Genomic DNA, 22,039 nt, shown 5'->3' with positions numbered 1-22,039 from the left:
ATATAATTCCATTCATATTCGAGATAATCTCGTACATATATGCCTACATTTCATATATGTCTAATTTGTTTTTGATCTTCCCTATATTCTTTCTCTTTACCAGAAACGTTGCTGGAGCAAGTCTCCATCAGAGCGGCCTCACTTCGCAGATATATGCGAAGAAGTAAACTCTATACTGCAAGAAATAACTTCGGATGATTCGGAGAAAAAATCTCAGAAGGAGGACGATGAGAACTAAGTTTTGGAGATATTAAAGTGCATTCAGTAGATGTGTACCAAAAATGTCAATGAATATCCATTCTTCTTATACCAGCACATCATGGTGATTCCACTGCTCCTGATGGTAGTCCAAACAGAGTGTCGACTGACGGGAGATGATTATCCCACGTTAGTCGACAAAATTATGCCGGCCTGTTTGAAGCCGGTTGTACACAGGCTGATCCCGGAAGGTGACACACTAATGTGACATATTGCGGGGAAATAATTCCTTTTTGGGTCTTGTTGGATCTCTCTTGTGAATTAAAATAACTCCAATTATATGGGCATACTGAGAGGCCAACATAATTGTGGCGATTGGCAATGGATAATCATAGCTCGTCAGTCAACACTATCTGAACCCTACTTCACTTACCATCAGGTACAATGAGTTCACTTTGTCGTGTCCATACAAAAAAATCACATGATTTTCTTTTAAGTTTAAAGTAAAGCCTTCCACCAAATCTACATACATTAATGATTCGAATTTGAAATAAAAAGTCTTCTAAATTTTGACATTTATTTATTAGTAAAAGCATAAATAGCCAACTTCTATTGTAAACGCAATAAACATAATAAATAAATAGGTAAATGATTGTTTAAATTTTTGGTACACAACTGGTGACTGCACTTTAGTTCTTGTGTGGGACATTGCAATGGATATAAGTTAATTCGTTTATCGTTTCGCTTTGAAAAGTTAGTGTAGGTTTCTTAGAGTTAAGAACTATTTATAATTTAGTGTCACGTATGCTAAAGTATTCTTTATAAATATTTTTTGTATACCCACCATATTTTTATTTTATAATTTTGTTTTTAATTTAATTTTGTCTTTTGGATTATCTTTTAATTGTGAGATGGGTTGGCTCGCATCTCAAGTCCTTAAACAGTAAAGTTATTTTAGAGTAGCAAGGTCTCGCGGCAATATGTTGCGCAAGATTTTTCAAATGCGTTTCCACTAGCTGCAATATTGCTGTATATATACATGCGACTTGCCGCAAGTTATGCGAGCTTCAAAGCAAGTCACATTGTTTACACGATAAAATCGCTCATGGAAGTAGACTTCTGCAAGTTTTCTTGCAGAACAGATTTTATGTCGATGTAATAATAATACTTACATTTATCAATCTTCGCTATTTCGCTAACTTTGTAACTCTGAAACATTGAATATAAACTAATTAGAGGAAAATATGTAAGCGACTTAAAACGTCTTACCGAAATCGAGAAATTTGTTGTATTTTTCTCTCTAGAGACGCATTTTTTATTTTAGAATTCGTGTCTAAAAAAAAGAACTTCTCATTAAAGGTTATTTAAGTTAAAATGTAAGTCTTATACAGGGTCACTTTGACATCGCGTTACTAAATGAAACCACATACTTATCTACTTTGAAATGACATTGCAATAAGTTACTTGAGCTATAGACGTAAAATAAAGTGTAAGTTTCGAACAAAATAAATATTATTAAAAAGTAATTTTAATTTTACGCGCCCTGAAGCCTCTACTACGCTAAGAGAATTTGTTGCAGCGGCATCATACTTTCTGTCAGAAATACACTTACGCACAAGTCATATTTGCATTAAACTACAAAATGGTCGAGAAATCAGAAAACAAAAATCAGGATTTTTGGTAAAAATATTTGTTATTAATGGATGATTTTTGGCACAATGTCAGCAAAGGTGAAGACGAGTATGTGGTTTCATTTAGTAACAAAATGTCGAAATGACATTGTATAAGTGTTTAATATTGCCTATATTTTTGTAAAGTCATAATTCCCAGTGCTACATTAATTATCTATATTAAGTCTTGATTGGACGGAGGCAGTTTCTTGCTGCAAGTTTTTTGAGGCAAGTCTCGGCCATTAATGCAGCCATGATTGTAGTTAGGTGGGAAAATTGCCTCGTCTGATTGAAGGTTTACTTATTTCTTTATCCCTAAGGTTTATTTATTAAACTATACTTAAGTGCCAGTAAGTTAACATTATTTTTTGTATTATAAACTGAATTAAGTTAGGTATATTTTATAATCTATTATGTGTTTTTTTTATTTCTGTATAGGTATCTTATATTTATATAGTACTTAAGTTATTAGGCGTAGCATAGATGAAGATGAGTTACGTATTTTTGCCATTTTCTTAAGTACATGTAATCTCAAAGCCATTTTCAGAAAAGTGGTTCTCACGTCTTCCGCTAGATGTCATTATATTAAAGATACTAAAAATCATTCTATCATTGTCTCTAAGATTACAATTAAAAGTTTAATATTGCCAAACATCAAAAGGTATTTAATAATAAATGTCATACAATTTTTGATATTTTTCCATCATTAGTTAAAATATAAAAACAAATATCCGTAAAAAACTATGATAATGGCAAAAATACATAAAACACCGTAGTTTTAAGTTAGTTGATAAGAAATGCCGTAAGCTAAATAATACTGCCACTTGTAAATAATGAGATTAGGTGTAAGACTGATAGTGTTAAACAGAGCGCGGTCGTCCGAAATTCTCTCGAACTGTAACGTCCAGATCGAATCGAAATTCTAGGTTAGGTTAGGTTAGGTTAGAATGTAAGGCTGCTAACCTTGTGTGCTCAATGTCTCAAATTTTTTACTGAATTTATGTGATTTTTTTTATAAAACTTTTTTGTTTCTATGCTATAAATTACTAATCCATGATTGCGAAAATCAATATTGAAATTTCTCTTTAATTTTTTTTTAATCTCTGCGAAGTCGTTCTGTATTTTTTTATACGGAACGCAAATCTAGTATTAAGTGTACATTATAAAGCGACCAGAAATTGCATTTATAGGTTAAGTACTAACAAATGATTGTTTTGGTTGACATATTGTTGTCGATTAAACTTTTGCAAAGATCCTCTTTTAATGTCAACTGTCAAGTCAACGGCTCTGCGCTTTGAATTTGAATCGATGAATCGCGTATTTTAAGTCCTAAGGATCTGTTTTAAAAACGCAAGATTTATACGAAGGTACATAGGTCTACCAAGGAGGTACTAATGATTTATGTTTACGCGAATGTTACACATTAAAATTAAACTACGTATTTCCCGGATTTTATCGCGATTAATTTTAAGGAGGTACTTAGGAGGTATTTTTAAATGTAGGTGTTATACGGAAGATAATACACCTACAATAATAATACTGAATAGGAAGGACACCTTACACTTTTTCTATTATGTTTTCCAAAGCTTATTTATCGGTGATGTTAGCAATGTCGAGTAACAGAAGATACATAACAATAAATACGTATGTCTAATAAAAAAGTTCTCGCCATATAATAAAAAAAACCTTAAATTATTGCTAATCGGCAACAGTGTGTCAAACTGAAGTGATTTTCATTAAAATCTCATAGGCTAAGTGTGTATTGAAGACTGGAGATCTCTTGACGTGTTTACGCAATAAACTAGTTTAAGTTGTGTAAGATTTATCGAGCTTTGTATATAAAATTGTTTTTTAAGTTTACTGTCATTTTTAATCTGATTTATTATTTTTAAAGATTACCGCGTTGAAATACGTTTATGACTCGATAAACAATAAAAACAATCGATTTTGTGTTTACAGTCGATTTGAAAAACTAATTTACTTATATAATATATTTTAAGTAAGTTTTTAATTTAAAGTAAGTTTTTGTTTTTTCTTATTCAACAGAGTTATTTCTTGTTTCTAATCGATTTTGTTTACAAATCTCGTCTAATGTCTATGTAGTTTATCGATACGTGAATTGAATTAATTTAATTATCCAAACGTTAATGTAGTTTAGGATTTAAATAGGTGATGACATAGTTGGCATTTCGGTTTTATCAATATAAAGTGTAGTACGATATTGGAAATAAAACGTGAAAAATATTTTGAATATACTATACACCTCCGCTTTTCGCAGAAAGCCAGATCAATAAACAACTTAGTAATCATAAAAAAATTATACATTCAACTCCATGAATCACTCCCACTATGACTCCTAAATTCATTCAATTTATCAGCATTAAAAACCTGTCTTCCATAACATCTTCCAATAAAAATACCTATTTTTATAAACCACTGTTCGCTCACAATAATCACCAAAACTCCTCCTTAATATTGTTTAACATATCGATACTATCGTGACTTTATATCGATATAATCGAATGCAGTAAGTAGCTTTTTATATGATTCTAGAATACGGTAGATAATGAATAGGTTGGTTTTAAACCAACAGTAGTTTTAAGTTAATTAGTGCCAGAAATGTAGGCTACATAATGTGGAATTTGAATGTACGTTATCCATTAACGATTGTCGAAATTATCGATATAAGTAGTAAATATTCAAAGTAATAACAACCTGACGTATAAGGTTTTTTAAGTCAGATTCGTTAAACGCGTTGTCGAAGTTAAAGCTTTGGCGATATTAAAAATGGATAACGTATATATTTAGAATAAATAACTTGTCAATTTTATAAAGGAATCTTGTAAGGTTTTATTTAGCCCACCCGTAAAGACTAGTTTTACTGTTTTGGGGCTGGCAGAGGTCATAAGGCGAGTTCAAATAAAAAAAAATACAATAGTATCGCTAGTTACTCTGATTTTTCGATAATTTATATTTAAATACAACAGAACTAATATCGATACTTTTTATCGATATGGTATTTTATCGATAAACAGATCCGCCTCGCCTAATGCTATGTCCCTTTTAAAAGTCGCATTTTAAGTTCCTGTATTAATTGTATACGTTTTTGTACTTTTATAAAAATATAGTAAGATAATGTGGAATTATGTACAACACGTTATATGTATCCATAAATCACGAATAATATTGTTTATCTAATATATCTGCATCAATAAAATAAATAAATCAAACAACAATCACTGATACAATATAAGTGATTTTTTTATTAAAGATAAAATGGTATATTGTAAAAAAAATTACCCAAATTTTTAAGTTCTGAAAATTTAATCATTCAAATTTAAGTAAGCTATATATCGCTTTTGTGTACGTCTTTGTGTCCTAAACGCTTTATTAAGCTCTAAAGCGCTATAAGTTTTGAAATAAAATGTTTTTTTTATAATTTTAGAATTAATCGATTTGTAAATCCTAGTTATTAAAAAAATACATAAAACAACGGTTTTACAAGAAACGAGCAAGTCGTTCATCCTAAAAACTAACAACAGTATTCAAAAATAATCATTGCTCTCCTAACAATAAACAAAGATTAAGTCTCATAAGATCATGTAATTAAATGCCATGTTCTTGAAACTGGAGTACGAAAGTGCTTAGATGCTTTGGCAGGTATAACCATTGTAGACAGCAGTGGCGAAGTTAAATGTACCGAAAGGGACCCCGATACAATTTATGTACCATACATAAATGCGGCCTGGATTTGGAAATCTTTCTCCTGTTAATTAGATTTTATACATGGTTATTTAGACATTTCGTTACTAAATGAAACCACATACTTATCTACTTGAAAATAACACTTAACAATAAGTAAGTTATTCATATAGCTGAAAAATAAAAAAATATAAGTTTCGAACAAAATAAGTATTAATAAATAGTAATTATAATTTTTGATTCCCTAATGCCACTACTACTACTCTAAGATAATTCCTCGCAGCATCATCATACTTTCAGTCAGAAATACACTCACGCACACGCCGTATTTGCATTAAATTACAAAATGATCAAAACAGAAAACTAAAACCAGGATTTTTGGTGGAAATATACGTTATTAATGGATAAGTTTTGGCACAATGTCAGCAAAGGTGAAGATAAGTATGTGGTTTCATTTAGTAACGCAATGTCAAAATGAGCCTGTATAAGTTACAAAAGGGAAGCTGGCAGGAATCGGCTTGTATGTACTCTTCGCAAACAGCAGTCACACAGACTTACATAAGATAAACATAGAAAGCGCTAGAAATAACCTAAGGAAGGGAAGTCGAAAGTCCCAGTTCTATAAAATAATTATAGGAAATCGATAAAATTACAGTCGTAAAAATGATTTACTTAAAATTGTATACAATTTATATTGAAGAAGCTTTTTTATTAAGAATATTTCGACGTGTTTTTTTTTATTTTGAACTTCAATTCGAATTAGTATATCGATAGAAATATAGCTTTTTGTACGTTAATTTTCATGAAAATATCGATTATATTATTAAATCGATTTTGGTACTAAATGTCTCAAGCGTGCTAAATTAGTAATTTTATATTTAGTTTCACTATTTAAATTTATGTGATATCGACTGATTTTTTTACTTTTTGTAGCATACGTATGTACTCTTTATATTGTAATGATTACTCGTTAAGTTGTTAATGTCGATACATAAAAATGGTTATAGGATTAGAAGTTTCGGAAGTATGATTTACCTAAAATAAGCCTAGCTGTAATTTGGATACTCGTAGTGTTAGGGCTAGGTGAGCATTTATCGATATTTTTATGTGTCGACATTGATGAATTGTAAATGAACATTTTGCATTTGCGATTTTTAATAAATATAATAATTAATCAGTTGTTTTCTTTTACCTTCTTATTTAGCGAAATGTTATGTTGGTGGGAAACTGCTGGTCAGTGCATGGGCAGGTTTAAATTCAGGGGAGGGAAAATTGCATTTTATTTTCAGGGGGGAAAGCGGAAAAGTCATCTCACAGTCCTGATAAAATAGTACACACACAAGTTTATAATAATATCAGCCCTGTACATATATATACATACATACATATATATACCCACTGCTGAGCACGGGCTTCCTCTACTACTGAGAGGGATTAAGGCCTTAGTCCACCACGCTGGCCTAGTGCGGATTGGTTGACTTCACACACCTTCGAAATTCCTATAGAGAACTTCTCAAATGTGCAGGTTTCCTTACGATGTTTTCCTTCACCGTTAAAGCGAACGATAAATTCACAAAGAATACACACATGATTTTTTAGAAAAGTCAGAGGTGTGTGCCCTTGGGATTTGAACCTGCGGACATTCGTCTCGGCAGTCCGTTCCACACCCAACTAGGCTATCGCCGCTTTTTTTTTAAGCTTGTATTTAATCTAGAGTGACGTATCTGCCTTCCCCTGCTCTCCAATGGCGATGGAAGTGATCATTGCTAGCTATAAACACCGAGATTATAACCTATACTAATATTATAAAGGGGAAAGGTTTTTGAGTTTGTAGGTTTGTGGGATTTTTACCAGGAAACTAATGCATCGGTTTTAAAAATTCTTTTTACTAGGAAGCTACATTACTCCTATGTGCTATAGGCTTTTTATCCCGGCAACATATAAAGCATAGGTGCCGTTATCTCTGAAAAACATTCACGCGGGCGGATCTGCGGGCAATAGCTAGTAGAATGCATTATCAGCTCTGTGTTATGCTGTCCCGCTGCTGGGCACGGGCCTCTGCTACTGAGAGGGTTTAGGCCTCAGTCTACCACGCTAGCCTAGTACGGGTTAGCAGACTTGACCTATCACATTCTTATGGTAAATTCTTCCTCGCGTTTTCTGTACCGATAAAGCGAATAAGTAGTAACTTTGAAATGTCAGAGATATTTTCCTTGGGTTATTGTCCTGCGGTTTTTTATCTCGACAGACCGTTTCATTCCCAACTAGGCTATTGACCACTTAGGGCCCTCTTCCGAGGAAACAGGCTTGAGAATTCGCTCCATACATGTTCAGCGTACGAGTTACGGGTGAGAGTATATAAAGATGACTAATTAATTTCCGAGGGTCGCTGGAGTCCGACGGATGAGGGCGGCCCAGAATCGGTCCATGTGGCGCTCAATGGGGAAGGCCTATGTCCAGCAGGGGACGATTCCCGGCTGAAACGATCATGACTAATTTCTTAAAAGTCAATATGAAGTAGAAAATTTTAAACTACCAAAACGTACTTATTACATTTTTTATTTAATAGTGTCATTTGAAAATTAAAAATCTCAGTACATTAGGAGTCGCGGAGAATTTACAATTCTAGTGGCATCTTCATTATGAAATTAATGACTCGATAAAAAAAATTCTAACTAACATAAACATAACATTTTGTAGAATTATATGTATCTGTTTATTTTTTCTATATTTTATAAATTTCGAATAGATACCTTCTAAAAATACGGTTTGTGCGCTGTTTTGCTGGGGGTTGCGACTTAAATATCGCATTACTTAGATGTTAAGATACTTTCAAGCAGTTGAAATTTCATTCGCTGGTGGTAGGATATATTTTATATCCGCACGAATAGCGACCACCGTACACAAGGTGTTAAAAACCGCCATAGTGACCCACGTAAGTGTCGCGTTTCGGCTTCAGCATGTGTATATCCGGTTCCAACAAGCCGGCATAATTGTGACGACTGTCGAGGGGTAATCATCTCTCGTCAGTCGACATTCTATTGGACCCCACTCCACTTACCATCAGGTGCAGTGGAGGCACTTTGTCGTGCACTTATAAAAAAATATTGAAATACCTCTAGCAAAGTAATCTCCAAGTTTCTTTATTTATGGTAAATAAAAACACAAATGAATAAAAATGTATTTAATTCGTCGTTCTCACAAATAATAATCAGTCTATAATCGGTAACAAGAAATAAAGATAACTGTAATATGTTGTAATACATACAGGGTGTTCAATTTAGCAGGGATCTTTTGCGTCTATCAAAAAATTTAAATGCATTCTCAGTACACACACGCCTTTTATCTCCAAAGGGGTAAACAGAGACGTAACTGGTGTGTGTCTTCCATGTTGTGATGAGAGCGAGCCTATCGCCATATCGGGCTAAATTCCAGACTCCGGGCTGATACTGAATAGAAAAACCTATCACTGACCGACTTGTGTATGGAACCCGAGACAGCACTGCAGTCGTATCGTAGTACAACTGATCGAGGCAGTCTTTTTCTAAAGTTAAGGTTTTTTATAGATGACATAAGGATCATTGCTAAATATACGTTTTTCTATGCATAATAGGGTATTTGACTTATTTTTTTATAATTTTTATAAAATATGTACGTCTTATAAATTCTAAAACATTATAAGCCATTGAAATTTGGTAGTAGGGGTGAATGTTAAAAAACGACGAAATACCTGCATGTGACGTCAGCGGGCATTGCGATGCGCGCGAAAGAAAGAGATGGAGCGATATCCCCACTCCTGCGCGTAGCAATATTTGAAATTTGAATTACTGTCTCATTTCTTATCGAATTTTAATGCTGTTTTCACAGAAGGATTTATTTTGTGTACTAATTGCTGTTATATATAAAAAAATGCATAAAATCAAATATAGTCAAATACCCTATCCACGATTAAAGTTTATACCATAGTATCCTAAGTTGATTTCATGAGTATCATCACAAAGTTGAAATATTATTTAAATAATTGCATAATGTAAGTACGAAAGTACGGCTTTGCAATATCAATTTTACAGAAAGCCACTAGTATCTTAGTTTTCATTATCCTATAGAAAAAATATTATCGACGTATATTTTGGATAAAACGAGTATAATATAAAATGAACTATAAATATTGCTGGCTCACTATTACAGGGTTCTATATTGATTATCGATTTTAGAAAAATTATATATAATTATTTTTTTTGGTGAAAATTAAAAACAATAGTTCATGGTATTCTTTTTATTTCTCTTTTGTAATTACTTGATTATTTTAAAATAAAAAAGACAGAATAATGTGATATATATTTTTTTCCAAAAAAAAAAATACATAGATCCTTATAACAGCAAACCAGCGAAATGCCATTTTAGATAATTTTACCAAAAAAAAAACAGGAATTTCTATGACGATTTAGACTATAATTGCAATAAGAGTAAATAAGGAATAATACTTCGTATTTCATCCTTCCATTATTTCTTTCAAAATGGAACAAATTTGTAAAGTTAACTTGCACGCGGCCCCAACTTTCTAAGGCAGGAAAGGCCCTGAAAAAGATAAAAAAAATTGTCAACCAATGTCCAGTATGATAATTTCATTAACGACATAGTTCAACTCAGTTGTACTGAAAACAAAAAAATATATAATTGTTTTTTTTTATTATTTTATTGCTTCGAATGTCGAGACGAGCTTGTCGTTCGCCTGATAGTAAGCGATACGCCTGCCCATAAACAATAACACCATCCAACACCTTTAATTACAACGTATTGTTTGGTATTCCACTCCGCTTGCCCTCCTGAGACATGAGATGTTAAGTCTTACTATGTCCAGTAGTTACACTGACTACAATGTTCAAACTGGAACACAACAGTGACTACACACTGTTTGGCGGCAGGAATAGACATTGCGGTGATACCTACCCAGACTCTCACATATGAAAAACCTACCACCAGGAAAGTATTATATAGTAATAAATACTGAAGAACAGTAGACCTTAAGGGAAGACGGAATACTAAGTTTTTAGCGGGATGACATGGGCTAAAAGGCCGTCAGGATTCAGTCGAATTTTGATAGTTCCCTCGCCTATATTATAGATCGCCTTTTCCACCACGTCCACGAGTAGGTAGAGCTGGTCCTGCTATGGATGCCCACCTGTTCAAGATACTCCTGCCTGGAGAGCCAGAAGTTGTCCCTGTTCTTGCACACCTCGGCGAGGACCGCTCCGCCGATGAACACCATGTCCTTACGACGAGGGGGATCTTCTACCCGGATCTTGAATTTCTATAGGACACATATCGATAATTATTATACTATCAGACCCCACAGACGTCTTGTCTTAACTATGAATATGGAATTCGAATTGATATTAATAAAAAAAATATTCAAAACTAACTCCCTTATTCATAGACGTTATTTATCTTAAAAAAAGAAATATTCAAAACTAGCCCTCTTATTCATAGACGTTTTTTATTGAACAACGGAGCATTGCTGTGATTACAAGTCTGTTCCTCAGCTTTGTTTATCTGACAGCTAACTAGATTCGAGTTGTATCTCAATATTAGCCAATCACAACGTTCCTATGTCTACGCACTGCGAGGGCTGCCATGCCGTCAGAACTGAGAAACAGACTTGTTATCACAGCAATGCTCCGTCCTTAGATAAAAAAGTCTATGAATAAGGGGGATAGTGTTTACTATTGTAATGCTCTATGATAAACGTATTCTGTCAATCGCTGACAGTTATTTCAAACAACTGACAGTTGTGTAAAATTTGTATTGTCGTTAAGTTTTCTTAAATTTACCTAATGATCGACTCAAATTCCTTAATCTTTTCTTTCACAAGAACCGTCTGATAATTATTAGAACAAAAAAATTATTAGCGAAATAGTTTCATCCGTTCATACGATACGATGACCAAGGGAAATATGGATTAATTTTTATTAAGATAGATAAAATATGATCATCAAATATTCTAACAGTAAGTTTAAACTAGAAAGTTTCTCAGCAATATTTGCACAGGAACTTCGAGATGCGTATACGCTAACGGCAAATAATTCTATAGACATGCGACTCGCTGCAAGTTCCACAAACTTCAAGATTTGCACGAGTCTGAATAAAAAATATGAATTGTAGGTAAAATCGAGAGCACATGCGTCTCCCAGTGGGGGAGCTCTCACTAACCGCAGCAGCTGGCAAACCCTTGACGATGTCCTTGGTATAGTAAGTATAGTATACGTCGAACTGTTACGCGTTTTTTGAATGTTTTAAGTAGGCTAGCTTTTTACTTACCGATAATTTATCGCACTCGTTTCTAAGCACTCTTTCTAAGTACAGTTGTTTGATTTCCCTCTCCAGTCGCGAGGGGAGGCCGGGGTACATCGTGGAGCCTCCGGATAACACTATGTGCTTGTATAGCTCGTTCCTCATGTCTATGTCGGCCGCCTGCACAATAATATAGTGTTGTATTTAAATTATTTCTAGCTTATCATGAAAGGGAATAAAGTTATTTTGAATAATGTAAAATATACAGGGTGTTTCAGAAATGTAGGATAAAATTTAAACCGGTTATCGAGCCAAGTTTTAGATCATCTCAGTGGGTGATGCTGTAGAGTTTGATAATTGGACCACCATAGTGATCTGGCGATAGATCGAAAGCCGCAATTAACACTATGCTAACTTGAAAATGTCAACTTTACAGGAGACAGTTTTAAAGTGAAAAGTAAGATAAATTTTATAATACAAGATCTTAATGAGCGTTTTATATTCAAAAATTCTTCATTTTATATATATAAAAAAAATAGATTTTGTAAATTTATAAAATATAAAGAAATAATAATTTTACATTCTAACGGAAATTAGCCAAAAATCAACTTAGTGTTGTGTTAATTGCAGATGTCGAGATAATTATAATCATAAATGTAGTTTTCGGATTTTATCGCGTATCTTTTTCTTTTTAGACTCGAGGATATTGCAGCCTTTATGGTCATAGTCCGCCCACTTTGATCGCGCGATATAACAGATCAGTCAGTACAAACACGCCGTTACCTGTATAGTGTTGAAGACGAGTTCCGCGATCCCCTGTCCCTCCACGTTGATGAGGTGCGGCTGGAACAACGCCTCGGGCGCCTCGAACCGCTCCCCGCCCACTTTGATCACGCGCCCGTCCGGCAACTGAAGCAAAACGTTACTTCAGTCCAGCCGGCCTAGCATGCGCATCACGAGATATCTCGAGAACGAGAGTAGACAAATTGTCGATGTCGATTAATATCTCGTTTTCTCTAACATGCGCACCACGATCGACAAATTCCTCGTTGAAGACATAAGTTTACTCGTGAAGACAAACCGATGTTGCCCATTGAAATATATATTCTAATCATTTTATTTTCTAATATAGCTACAATGGTTTTAGTTCATTCAATTTTTATAGATCTATGATCCAATTAGGTTTTTTTGACGTTTTATGTGACAGTTTATGTCATAACAAAGAGCATAATGTAAATAAAAAACGTAAATAAGTAAACAAATTCAAAATTAATAATAATATTGTACAATATAATAAGGATTCTAACACAAAATAACAGCTCCGCCCTATTTTGGAGTACGAAGTAACAAGACACAAATCAAATGAAATCTAATAAGACAATTATTTGTACGAGTATATGGTGCCCAAGCCGGACCTTACCTCGGGTGACTACAACCCGCCGTGAGAACGATGTACCATAATGCCTAATGGAATCAGTAGTCCAATCGGGAAGGAGATGGCTGTGGCTTTGGGCCTCACAAAATACCCAATTGATGTAAGTATAGTGAAACAATAACCTTATTAGCAAAACACCAATGTTGTAAGTTGAACTTTGCAGCCACAAAGCTCAAGTTTGTTCTTATTCGATGGTAATTGATGTTTTTTAGTATAAGTGTTTATTAAAATATGAAGTATATATTTTCTTTTTGTTTTAGTTCCGTGAATCAAGTCCCTCTACATTCATTGGAATGTCCCCAGCCCAGCAGTCAACACCATGTTGAAGAGCTTACCAATTACTACTCCCAAAAAGTTTTTTAGTTGCTCGGTTTGAACTTAATACTTTAATGAAAATATGTATTTTTATAACCAGTTTTTTAAAAAAAAACTACATTTTTTAAATACTTAATATCTTGTATATATATTTCGTTAGGTATCTTTATTTATACACTAGATAAAACATCTGTATGTTAGGAAATTTAGTTCTGTTCTGTTGTGTTCTTTGTTCTGTTGGTTTAGGAAATTAATAATATAAGTAAACTGCAGCAATTACTTGAGAGTGCAATTTCTGTTTCTTGTAAGTGTTCATAGTATTTCATTACAGTAATTATTGTAGGAAATTTGTTGTATAACAAGTTATTATGAAATATTCTATTGTTGCCTAAATTTGTGTAGAAGATTTTGTTGTAATAATGAAAACTATCTTGATATTTAAAATGTGAATATAATAAACTATACATTATTTACATAGGAAAATATCTATTTATTATAATTGAGGTCATCCTGCTTGAGAGACACTTGCAGGTACTGATAATTGTACAGGTTCTTCTCACATATGATGTTCATTTATAATAGTTTCCTCCATTGGAACACTGTAACATAAAATACTGCATTACCTACAGTTACTTAACAATAGTAATATAATGTGAAGTTGTACCAGTGGTAAAATAATATAGTCAAACAACAATTTGAAACAGTGTATAACCATATATCCATTATTGTTAAGTCCATCAGTATACAATCAGTGTAAATGAAGTTTTTAATAAAGAAATAAAGCAAGATATTGTTTGTTTATATTGTTAAGTTGCATAGTAATAGTATCTTCTCCGATGCCTGGCATTCACATTAAGAGTTTTGCTGTTTGAATCCATAATGTGACATTTTTTGGTAACATATAAGTACTAGTTTTGCAAAACATAATGGTAAAACAAGTTACTCATTTGTATTTGTAGTATTAAAATAAACAAAATTAAAACTGCAATTAATCTGATTAAATAGCTCTTATTACCTCATTAGTTGGCACACTTATTTCATTTTTATGAAAGGTAACCCGCTATGTATTAATTGTGAAGATATTTCTCAAAGTACATTCATTTTTATTAATATTAACTCTAGTAATTAATTAATATTACATTACCAGTTGAACCTTGTTGTCGCAGTCATCCTTCCTCATTTTTTGATATTGTGCACTTTGTGGCTCATTAGGAGGTAATATTTTTATATGGGTACAATCTAAGAGCCCTAACATACCTTGCACGTAAAATTCACGAGTCTCACCTTAAAAAAATAAAAATGATTCCATTATCTATAAATCAAAATACTTCAATTGATATTAAACTCAGCTACTTATGTAATTAAGTATGTAATAAATATATTCAATTACCTTTAAACGGACGGCTATGCCTTTGGCTTGAGACTTCAAATCGGGAGCAAACTTTTCTTTAATATACAATGCCATTCGTTTTGTAGCAAAGGGATATCATAAATCAATTAAGTATAATATGTCTTCTTTCCACTTTACACGCCTCTCGTTTGTCGTATATCGATATTATTTTACTATAGTAAGATACCACCATCGCGTTTTAACGAATAAATTAAATTGATAATTTTCTCGGTTTATCTCTTCGTACAATATCAAAGAAGACAAATATCTCGTTTACGTGTGTCAAAAAACGATAAAATTATTTGCTCATGTTAGGGTTTGTAGACAAAAATACCACAGATTAATAAAACATAAATTTTTCTCTACTTTTCTCGTGACAAGTCGAGAAAATGAGCGCGCATGTTAGTGTCGGTAGACATATAGAGATAAACGACAAAATCACGAGAAAAAGTGTCGACAAAATCTTGTCGTCGTGCGCATGCTAGGCCGGCAGAACATGGACCTATGTCTAGGCTAATAAGACAAATTAGGAATAGGGTGAACTTATCCCTCTCAGTAGTAGAGAAGGCCCGTGCACAGCAGTGGGACAGTATATAATACAGGGCTGATATTATTACCATTATATATTATACTAGGTTTTGCTCGCGGCTTCGCCCGCGTTAAGAAGTTTTCCGGGATAATATTTTTTCCCGACTTACTTGATATGTATCGTGCAACAAATTACACAAAATCATTATAAATTGTAGCCTATGTAGTATTCTGATATATAACCAATATCACTGTAAAGTTTCATCCAAATCCGTTCAGTAGTTTTTTCATGAAAGAGGAACAAACATACACACATCCTCAGAAACTTTCGCATTTATAATATTAGTAGGATGTTACGTTATTTCTGCTTACCACATAGGGTTCGACTAGAACGGTGGTCTCCCACGCGAGCCGCTGCTCTTGCTCGATGTTGTATCCGATGTAACAGAGCTTCTCCTTCATCATGCGCACTGTTTCAAAGTCCGCGGAATGGTTGAACGCGTAGCCGCGCAGTAGCAGCAACTGTTGATACAGGATGTTATGAAAAGGTGGGATTTATTTTGAAACCTTACAAAGAATCTTAATTTTTTTTCAAATTATAGCAGTGGATATATATTTATTTTTAATGTACAGGGCAGAGGCGAAAGGTGAAATATTCTGAAAGAAAACTCTACACAACATATAGGTACTAATATGCATGAATGTGGTCTGCGAATCTCTCTAATGATATTAGATTCTACATAAATTCTACATAGAGGGAGAGGCAGGAAAGAATCGGGTTATATGAACCCTTCGCCACTTGATACAGGGTTACACAGGGACATTTTGACATTGAGCTACTAAATGAAACCACATACTTGTCCTCACCTTTGCTGACAATGTGCCAAAACTTATCCCTTAATAACTAATATGGTTTTAGTTTTCTAATTTTTTTTAATCATATTCTAATCCCGTTACTCATCTTTGATTGCTGTGTCCCATTCACATATTCAAACCATAGAGGGGAAATATATTTGATTGTCATATACAGGGTGTTGCAAAAGAATGGTATTAATATTTAAACTATAAAGAAGGAAAATATTAAAATTGTCATCAAAGTAACTTTTGCTTTACTGGATAAATTTAAAATTGAAAATGGACAATTTTTTCAATGCACTAATGACGTTCATACTTGTTACTGAAATTATAGTAACAAGATATTTTTATATATTTTTTTTTATATGAATATTTTGTAAATATGTAAAAATGATACCTTTATAAGGTATCTAGTGATGTCCCTGCCGGCTATGTCCAAACGCCTCGTCAGATGCGGCAGCGCGAACTCTTCGTAAACCGGACAAATGTGGGTAACACCATCGCCTAGAAACAATTTTTTTATCGGTTCAGATTGTAAGTATCCTGGGTACCGTTATCCACGCCATTTTGTTTTTTTTTAGTCCAGTTTGTAAGTATCTTGGGTATTGAACCTTTGGCCACGCTATTGTCAGTAAACGATGGCAATCGCTTCTTCCGATCTATCTCAAAAATGGACCAATCAGAACAAAGGATTTTGACATGTTTAAAAATGCGTTATTTTCATTGGTTCATTCTTGGAATCGGATTGAAGATTGAGATTGGGATCGTTTATTAAAAACGGCTGGTAGGCGATGTATATATTCATTGTAATAAAATTGAAAATCCTCTTCTTCCATATTCTCTTACCCCTTACCAACATGGAGAAAACCCACCACACTTCTTGTATGTTATAGAAACAATTTAACTATGATTGTATCATCAACCTCTTGTGGTTTTTTGTTACTTTGTAATACAATCGGTTGAAAATCTTACCAAAAACAATACTTTTTTTATACGTGCACCGCAAAGCCACCACTGATGGTAAGTGGAATCCAATAGAAGTCGACTGAAGAGATATGATTACCCCTCGACAATCGACACAATTATGCCGACCTGTTGAAACCTATACACAGACTGATCCCTAACACTATGGCGGGTTTTAACACCTTGTGTACGGTGGTCGCTATCCAGGCGGATATAAAATATATCCTACCACCAGCAATACTAACTTATTAAGTATGTAAATATGCTTTATTTACCAGAGTCCACAACTACTCCTGAAATAAGCCCCTGCGCGTACAGGGTGAGAACGGCTTGGATGGCCACATACGCACTGTCAAATGCATATTTCTCAAACATAACCTGCGAATAAACATCAAAATTAAATACAGTCTATGAACATTCAAAACAAGGTTCTTGATTGTTGTATTGATACTGGAATTATTCTGCCTGAAGTAATACCATCAAAATACAGTGGACTTGAGAACTTCCTCCTTTTTTTTAAATCGGTTAAAAGCCACAAAATGTCATAGACCCACCGGCTTCCAGCATTAACCTTAGGCATATCAGCTAGTCTATCAACTTCACAAGTAAATACATATAGAAATTGTTAACATATTATTTATTTTTTGGAGGCATTATAGATGAAAAAATAGTATTACTATTGATAATATCTAAATTCTCAATTTGGAGTAAATTTGATGCAAAATAAAGAATTAATTCTAAAAACCGAGTTGGTATAGTATTCAAAAAATAAACCGAGATGGTTTAGTATTCACAAAATGAAAACTGAGTTGGTTTAGTGTTCAAAAGGTAAAAACTTAGTTGGTTCAGTATTCAGGAAATAAAAACTGATTTGGTATTTCTTGTTCAGGTAATAAAAACAGAGTTAGTTTAGTATTCAGAAAGTAAAAACCAAGTTAGATTTTAATGAACAAATCCTGCTGTACGCACCTCAATCATCTTCTCTCTGTTCTTGGTGGGGTTCATGGGCGGCTCGGTGAGCAGTATCTTGGTCTCGCGCGGGTCGATGTTCATCTTGCTCGGTCCGAACGTGTAGTCCCACACGTGGCACATGTCCTCCCAGTTCCTGACCACCTGTGGGGTTGAAATTGTGGGATTTAGGAAAAAAAATATTAAAAGCTTAAAAAATGAAACAGCTCTATGTAAGTAATAATTTCAAATTGTAATAAGCCTTACTTTGAGTGGATTGAATATCGATAATATTCAAATGTTAAATCATAGGCTAGTAGTTATGTTTGATGCAGTATCCATAATATGTAATTAAGTATGAATTTCCTTTAGATATAGTAACACGGCTTTCTGAAAACACTATATTTTAATTTTAACTATAAAATTAATCTACAAATTTTACAGTATCGTTTAACGGAAGCTATGGTGTTTATTGTCATAATTACTCACCCCATTTTCCATGGGATAGCTGACTTCCAACATAGATCGAAGTTTTGACGCCTCATCACCTACCATCAAATCCTGAAAATATTATACAATGTACTACAGATTGTAATATATATGTATTGTTAATACATACTGTCACACTTGTTATTGAAACAAAACTTTAAAGGAAAACAATAATAAGAGGAAAAATGTCCATGTCTCCAGTGTTCATAGTTTTTTGAAGCAAATCTGTTGATATTTTAAAACTTATTCATCTACAAAAAGAATGCTGCGAGTGGCGAGGCGCAGCGCTTGCCTTGACAGCATTTGTGGGGTTTAGTCAAAGGACCTCAACAGTAGATTGAGCATGGTGTTGCTGGCTCAAAACTATTATTTATTTTAGAGACATGGACTTCAACCTATAGAATGTTATTGTTGCAAACAAATTTAGTCAAAGCAGCAGTGCCTAAAAATATATGTCAAATAATACACACAAAACGATATAAATTCTAATGCAAGATAAATTAATTTGTACAGTGACCTAATTATACTAAATACTTTGCATATATGGAGAAATACTCCAGAGTTTTCGAGCGTAAGCTGTGATGTTTTTTGATCTATGATACTGTGGCTCAAAGCCATTTTTAGGCCCTGGGAAAAAGACAAGAATATACCGCAAGTAATTTTAGTATAGAGCAGTTTAATCCACTAATATATGAAAACCAAAATCTAAAATTAGGCGTTTTAGAAAATAAAAACGATATTTAAAATGTTATGTTCTTGCTATATAATGAAGTTATAGATTTATCTATTTCTATTGCAAGGGAGTGTTCAGAAACTATTTATTTTAAAGAAAAAGAGGCAATTACCTTAATGTGTATTGCAATATGTTTATAATAGATACAATACCTATTATAAACATTTGATGTATGATAGATATAATAGAATACTGCACTATGCTATGCTATAAGTTGGGAATGGTATTGAAATTTTAAACTGCCAGTTATTATCTATACTAATATACTGAAGTGTTTATTTGAACCCACCAATTTCAAGAACTACTTAACTGATTTTAAAAATGTTCACAATGAGGAAGCTACATTACTCTCGATACTTTTAATCTGGACGGAAAGTTAGTTTTAATAACGACTTTTATTCTGGAAAAACATTTTCATGTAGGTGGAGCCACATAATTTTTTTTGACCTGCACCTAATGGTAAGTGATGGTAAAATAGATAAAGCTAGTGTAAAAAATTTACTTTAACAAAATAAAATAGTATCTAACGAGACAGCCATAGATTATCAGGTAAGCAAGCTACTTCTTCCACTCAGTTATACAAAAAAGTTATGCATGTGAATAAATATGTATCGATAATTATTGCAAAGTGCCTAATTTCAAACATAGGTCTCTGCATATCTGCAAAAAACTAAGTGACTTCATGGCTATATTAATTTATTAGGCACTAGAAGAAAGCTAACGCATGGCACTATATTATTGACACCATTACCTTCACAATTTCGCGGTTGAAAGCCTTTGCAGCATGAAATTATTATTTTGTCACTGTTAGGACTTCCACAACTTTTCTCTCAGAATTTTGTCATTGGAATATTATCGTAATACTGATTTTAAGGATATTGATTTGCCAATTATAGGAGAGAATAGGGGTTGAAGTTTAATATAAAATGTTTATATACAACTCATTTTCGTTATAATTGTTAGTCATGTATGTACAGTATTTTTCTTTATGTTAAAATATATAAATCAAAAACGAACACCACCTAACTACGTAACACAGAAATTAATACTGAAACAGCCATATTCAAGTTAAAATTAGCAACACAGGAAACTTCTTATATGGTCAGTGAATTTCGCTCTATTTATTAAATCAAAATACCATGCATATCAACATGCTAACTCATGTTTGACTTACTCCAATTGTAATACCCTGCAACATATTCATGATAAATATATCATAATATAGATAGCCAAGTTGGGAGTGGAACGGACTGCTGAGACGAATGTATGCAGGTTCAAATTCCAAAGGCACACACCTATGACTTTTCTAAAGTTATGACGGTATGTTTTGTGTAATATTGCTTGTTTTAATCGTGAGGGAAAAAGTTGTGAGAAAACCTGCATATCTGAGAAGTTCTCTAAAAGAATATTTAGGGCATGTGTAGTCTACAAATCCGCACTAGACCAGCGTGGTGGATTAACGCTTAATCCATTTCAGTTGTAAACGAGGTTCTGTGCCCAGCAATGGAACAGTATATTATACAGGGATGATATTTATATTATTACATTTCCACAAGTAGTTAATGTAGTCCAAAAACATTTATATACATAATTAACCCTTGTTGCCTTCACTCCCTGATAAATTGTATCAAAAATAAAACCCAGGCTAAGAATGATACCCAGGACCTCCTGGCCTACATCATATAAATTTTCTCTACACCAAAAAGCCAAACCCATATTACTACAGGGCAATAAACCTGCCCAAACCTGATACAAATATAGAAATCTAATGAAACCTTCGTTTTTCAATTATTATAATTCCTGCTATAAAACAAAGCAGTTACAACTAACAAATAGACACCAGGAAAACATAATCTATTGGCGAAATAATCTTTACAGTGTATTTCCGCTTACCTGCACGTCAATATCGCCGATTTTGTTCTCCGCTCTGATAATCGGCCGTCCCACCATCGACGGGAAGATGTACGCCGGAAAGTTGCTACCGGCGAACCCACATTTCACAAACTGTAACACATTTTTAAAAAGAAAACAGGCGATGAATCAGTTTCTTATCAACACATCCCGAACATAATGTGAGTTTTAACTTACACCGGTACCGTTGTCACAAACGATCACTTTTCTTCCTTTATCGTCCATTCTGAATGCTTAATTTCTTAGTTAGTTAAATAAAAACTACTTAATTTTAACTAAATATCCGTGTGTTAAATTGTAAACTCCCCGCAAAGCAGTCTTATAACTTTTTGTCGATATGACAAATCAAAGAGATATATGGAAATTAATATGATCAAAGTAATAATCAACTTTAATGAATTGATATAAAGTTTAAAATTGTGTACAACCGTTACTTTTTTAGACACGCCTTTGGCTGATTATTAGTTTGGAATGCTAGCCTTTTAGCCGTGAAAAATTGTTCCTTAGCAGTCTTTATTTTTGCATATGAATTTTTATATTTGCAGTGATATTATATTTTTATTTGGTATTGTAATATTTTTCAATATTAAAATCTTTAAGTCGCGAATAAA

General features: G+C 33.3%; 2 protein-coding genes across 2 annotated transcripts in view; one reads left to right on the top strand and one right to left on the bottom strand.

The window, feature by feature from the left end:
* Positions 1-5,094, top strand: part of LOC115454130 (tyrosine-protein kinase-like otk) — a 62,221-nt gene extending 57,127 nt beyond the window's left edge. The window contains exon 18 of the mRNA XM_037437138.1: positions 104-5,094. Coding sequence (XP_037293035.1) covers positions 104-238 — 135 coding nt within the window. The 3' untranslated portion in view covers positions 239-5,094. The remainder of the gene's footprint in view (positions 1-103) is intronic.
* A 3,645-nt stretch (positions 5,095-8,739) lies between these two features.
* Positions 8,740-21,782, bottom strand: LOC115450516 (actin-related protein 2). Its single transcript, XM_037436959.1, has 11 exons — positions 21,606-21,782; positions 21,411-21,521; positions 18,785-18,856; positions 18,317-18,460; positions 17,623-17,725; positions 16,782-16,888; positions 15,902-16,051; positions 12,645-12,770; positions 11,889-12,041; positions 10,753-10,881; positions 8,740-10,148 (listed from the first exon to the last, which is right to left on the bottom strand). The coding sequence occupies exons 1-11, from the start codon at positions 21,651-21,653 to the stop codon at positions 10,107-10,109; spliced, it is 1,185 nt and encodes a 394-aa protein (XP_037292856.1). The 5' UTR covers positions 21,654-21,782; the 3' UTR covers positions 8,740-10,106.
* Positions 21,783-22,039: the final 257 nt, after the last annotated feature.

Source organism: Manduca sexta, chromosome 2, assembly GCF_014839805.1.
Source record: "Manduca sexta isolate Smith_Timp_Sample1 chromosome 2, JHU_Msex_v1.0, whole genome shotgun sequence".
NCBI lineage: Eukaryota > Metazoa > Arthropoda > Insecta > Lepidoptera > Sphingidae > Manduca > Manduca sexta.
Note: the sequence above shows the minus strand (reverse complement) of the source record. Positions and strands in the feature narration are given on the sequence as shown.

What these genes read in the sequence shown, in the direction of transcription:
- LOC115450516 (XM_037436959.1), bottom strand. Translation starts at nt 21,653, where the DNA reads ATGGACGATAAAGGAAGAAAAGTGATCGTTTGTGACAACGGTACCGGT. An exon ending in TCGGCGATATTGACGTGCAG is followed by an intron (nt 18,857 to 21,410) that starts GTAAGCGGAAAT and finishes TAATATTTTCAG; the next exon opens with GATTTGATGGTAGGTGATGA. An exon ending in TTCTAGTCGAACCCTATGTG is followed by an intron (nt 12,771 to 15,901) that starts GTAAGCAGAAAT and finishes GTTTTGCTTCAG; the next exon opens with TTGCCGGACGGGCGCGTGAT.